General features: G+C 45.4%; 1 protein-coding gene across 1 annotated transcript; it reads left to right on the top strand.

The window, feature by feature from the left end:
* Positions 1–503: 503 nt before the first annotated feature.
* On the top strand, positions 504–1263 carry map1lc3cl (microtubule-associated protein 1 light chain 3 gamma, like). The gene is made up of 4 exons (XM_069670151.1): positions 504–561; positions 661–716; positions 828–934; positions 1074–1263. The coding sequence occupies exons 1-4, from the start codon at positions 504–506 to the stop codon at positions 1261–1263; spliced, it is 411 nt and encodes a 136-aa protein (XP_069526252.1).
* Positions 1264–2938: the final 1675 nt, after the last annotated feature.

The raw sequence follows: 2938 nt of genomic DNA, 5'->3' as shown, positions 1-2938 counted from the left end.
GATAAAGTCAGCACCAGGGCGTCTCACTGAGAGGTTTTGGGTTCTCCTGTCGTTTTTAAAGACAGGAGGCTTCTCCTGGTTCCTGTTGGTCTGAATCATGTGTTGTTTATGCTCTACCCATTATCGAGCTGCCCTCCTTACACTCCTCTCCTCATGTTTGTACTCCTCTGCGTGAATGTGTACGTGACAGCAACACCAATATCACAAGTAGATGTGACAATACACTGTGAGATAACCAGTACATGTGAATCTGGTTTGAACCAGTAAAGAGGACAAGAGCACACAGACACACACAGCCCACCAGGACGAGGAGTGTGTCTTTGTTTGTCGGTGACACATGTGGACTCCTCCCGGCTCCGTCCCCTATAAAACAGCAGTGGTGAGAGCAGCTCAGTGGGGTTTGCTTACTTCCACCCGAGGGGACATCTCCGTCAGCCCGGGCAAGACCGCCGCACCGCCTCCATCACCGCTGGTCTCTGCAAACCGCCCCGAGCAAGAAAATCATGGCTCCTTTTGAGAAATCCATGGAGATGATGCCCTTCAAGCAAAGGAAATGCCTCGGTAAGTCTGAAAAAGCTGTAATTGCTACGTCTGCTTGCATTAACAAAGCATGTATGCTGGTTTTAGAAGTGTTAAAATGTGTGTAAAATCTCTCTTTAGAAACAAGAAAAGATGAAGTGTGCAGCATTCGGTCCAAATTCCCCAACAAATTGCCTGTGAGTTTGGTATTTTCACAAGTGCCTGATGCATTTGATCACCAGTGTTACAGTTGTTATACTTTGTGTGGTGGCTCAAGCAGCTGATCCCACATGTGTTTCTGTGTCCAGGTTATTGTGGAACGTTACTTGCGTGAAAAGACTCTCCCCCTGTTGGACAAATCAAAGTTCCTGGTTCCCTTCGAGCTCACCTTGGGTCAGTTCCTGTGCCTGCTGAGGTAAGTTTGTGACTAATTTCTCAACCAGCTTTTAAGCCTTTTAAATAATACTCCTTCATGTGTTCCACTTTCTCCCCCAAGCTGTAAGATCTGTTGTGTTCTATCCTTAACCCACCTCTCTGTCTGTCTCTTCTTTCAGGAATAAGATTGCCTTGGACTCCACCCAGGCTCTGTTCCTGCTGGTGGCAGAGAAGAGCATGTCCTGCATGTCCTCCAGCATGGGGGAGGTTTATTCACGCCACAGCGACACAGACGGCTTCCTCTACATCACCTACGCCTCGCAAGAGATGTTCGGAGCACCTCAGCCAGCAGCCAGGCCGCCCTGCTGAGCCAGAAGCAGATAAAATGAACTGAACCCACTGGGCCAGTGGTGGTGACACCACACCACCAAACTGGACAAACTGAGCCGAGCCCAGACTGTTTTTGTCCTGTTTATTTAAGCCCAAAACTGCAGCCTACCTCACGAAGCTTTTGGATTCAGTAAATCTCCATCCCACGTTTTTACATCTTCTGCCACCTCAGTTAGTCAGATCTGGGCCGTGCTGGACAAGACTCATCCAGTTAGAGAGCAGGAACTGAAGGTCTTTTTTAATCTTCATGTTATGATCTATCACTGTTGCTCCTAAATCTTAAAGAAAACCTTAAAATTGTGATGTTGTTTGCCTGTTGTATTTCTTCACAGGTCATACATTTCCACATTTGCCCGTCAGTTACCTTCAGAAATGTCTCGTCTCAATGCAAACAGGCCTGTTTTCACCAGTGTAAAACCACCACCACCTTATACAGGCCAACAGGGTAAATGTCATTTACCGGTAATCAGACTCCTTCTTAGCACTTATCCCCCCTTCCTCCTCTCCTCTCCTTGGTTGCCTCTTCATCCTCGTCTTCCCGTGAAAATGTGAAATTGTGCTCCTGACTCTTGAGGTACTCGCTGAAAACATGGATGTCAGTTTGATGCTGCTCTGATTTCTTGTTCTGTAACGAGATGTCAGTTTACCAAACAATAAACTCCTGTCCTTTTAATTGGTTGTCTTCGTGTGATATTTGGGATTTATTGTAGATATTATGTATTATTATTATTATTATTATTATTATTATCATTGTCAGTTTTGTTCCTAAATAAAACAAAAATAGTCCTGTCAAAGTGTTTGTGCTTTTCACTGCAGTGTTTGTCTGTTTGAACTCCAGATGTTTTCAGGTCATTGAACGCAGCTTGAACAAATAATTTGGGCAGACAAAAAAAGAGTTTAATCCTCCATGTTGAGTTAAAACACCAAAAAGTGTTTCACAACATGTCAGTGCTTTTCACCGTGGTTAAAGATCATCTCATTATTAGCATTAAATCAATGGGTGTGTTACACTTATATACCAGTTATTTCTCTGTGTACTCATACGTGTAGTACACACATACACACACAGTGAGGTGCCGCATTCCTCACCTGCCCGCAAAGTGGCACTCCCCACCACATGACTGCGTTATATAGGCCCGACCCAGTCAACTACCTGCAGGGGTCAGTGTGTCAGAGGGGCGGCTGGATTATTTTTAGAAGAACAAATGTGACCCAAAACCCTGAGAGAAGGGGGCTGAGCGACAGAGGGAAAGGGAGTGACGGGGGAAATACATGAAAAACAAAGAGCTGCTCTCTGTAAACAGTGGAAGAAACGGAGGGAAAAGGGAAAAAGAAACAGGGGGAAGATAGTGACGCTCCGACAGAGGAAGACAGGAAAAAGGAAACAGTGTATAGGAGAGATATACAGTGGGGGAGCAGGTCAGCTATCCAAACACAGTGTATAGAAACACAGGGCAACCAGCCGTGCCTCCTCCCTTACTTCACACCAGTGTGAGCATTTTAGCAGCTCTCTGTCGTTATATTGTCAAACCAGAACAAGAGGAACCTGCTGCAACCGCAGAGTGTACATGATCTGTTTCAACCGCAGAGGAGGTCAAAGCACAAGTGAAACACTAAAGGTCTGTATCAAACATCGCATCATTTTCTCTGATCT

The sequence above is a fragment of the Semicossyphus pulcher genome, unplaced genomic scaffold, assembly GCF_022749685.1.
Source record: "Semicossyphus pulcher isolate SPU_LCO1_2020_fin unplaced genomic scaffold, fSemPul1.0.p SCAF_2, whole genome shotgun sequence".
NCBI lineage: Eukaryota > Metazoa > Chordata > Actinopteri > Labriformes > Labridae > Semicossyphus > Semicossyphus pulcher.
The sequence above is the reverse complement of the archived record's forward strand: the minus strand, read 5'-3'. Positions and strand labels throughout refer to the sequence as shown.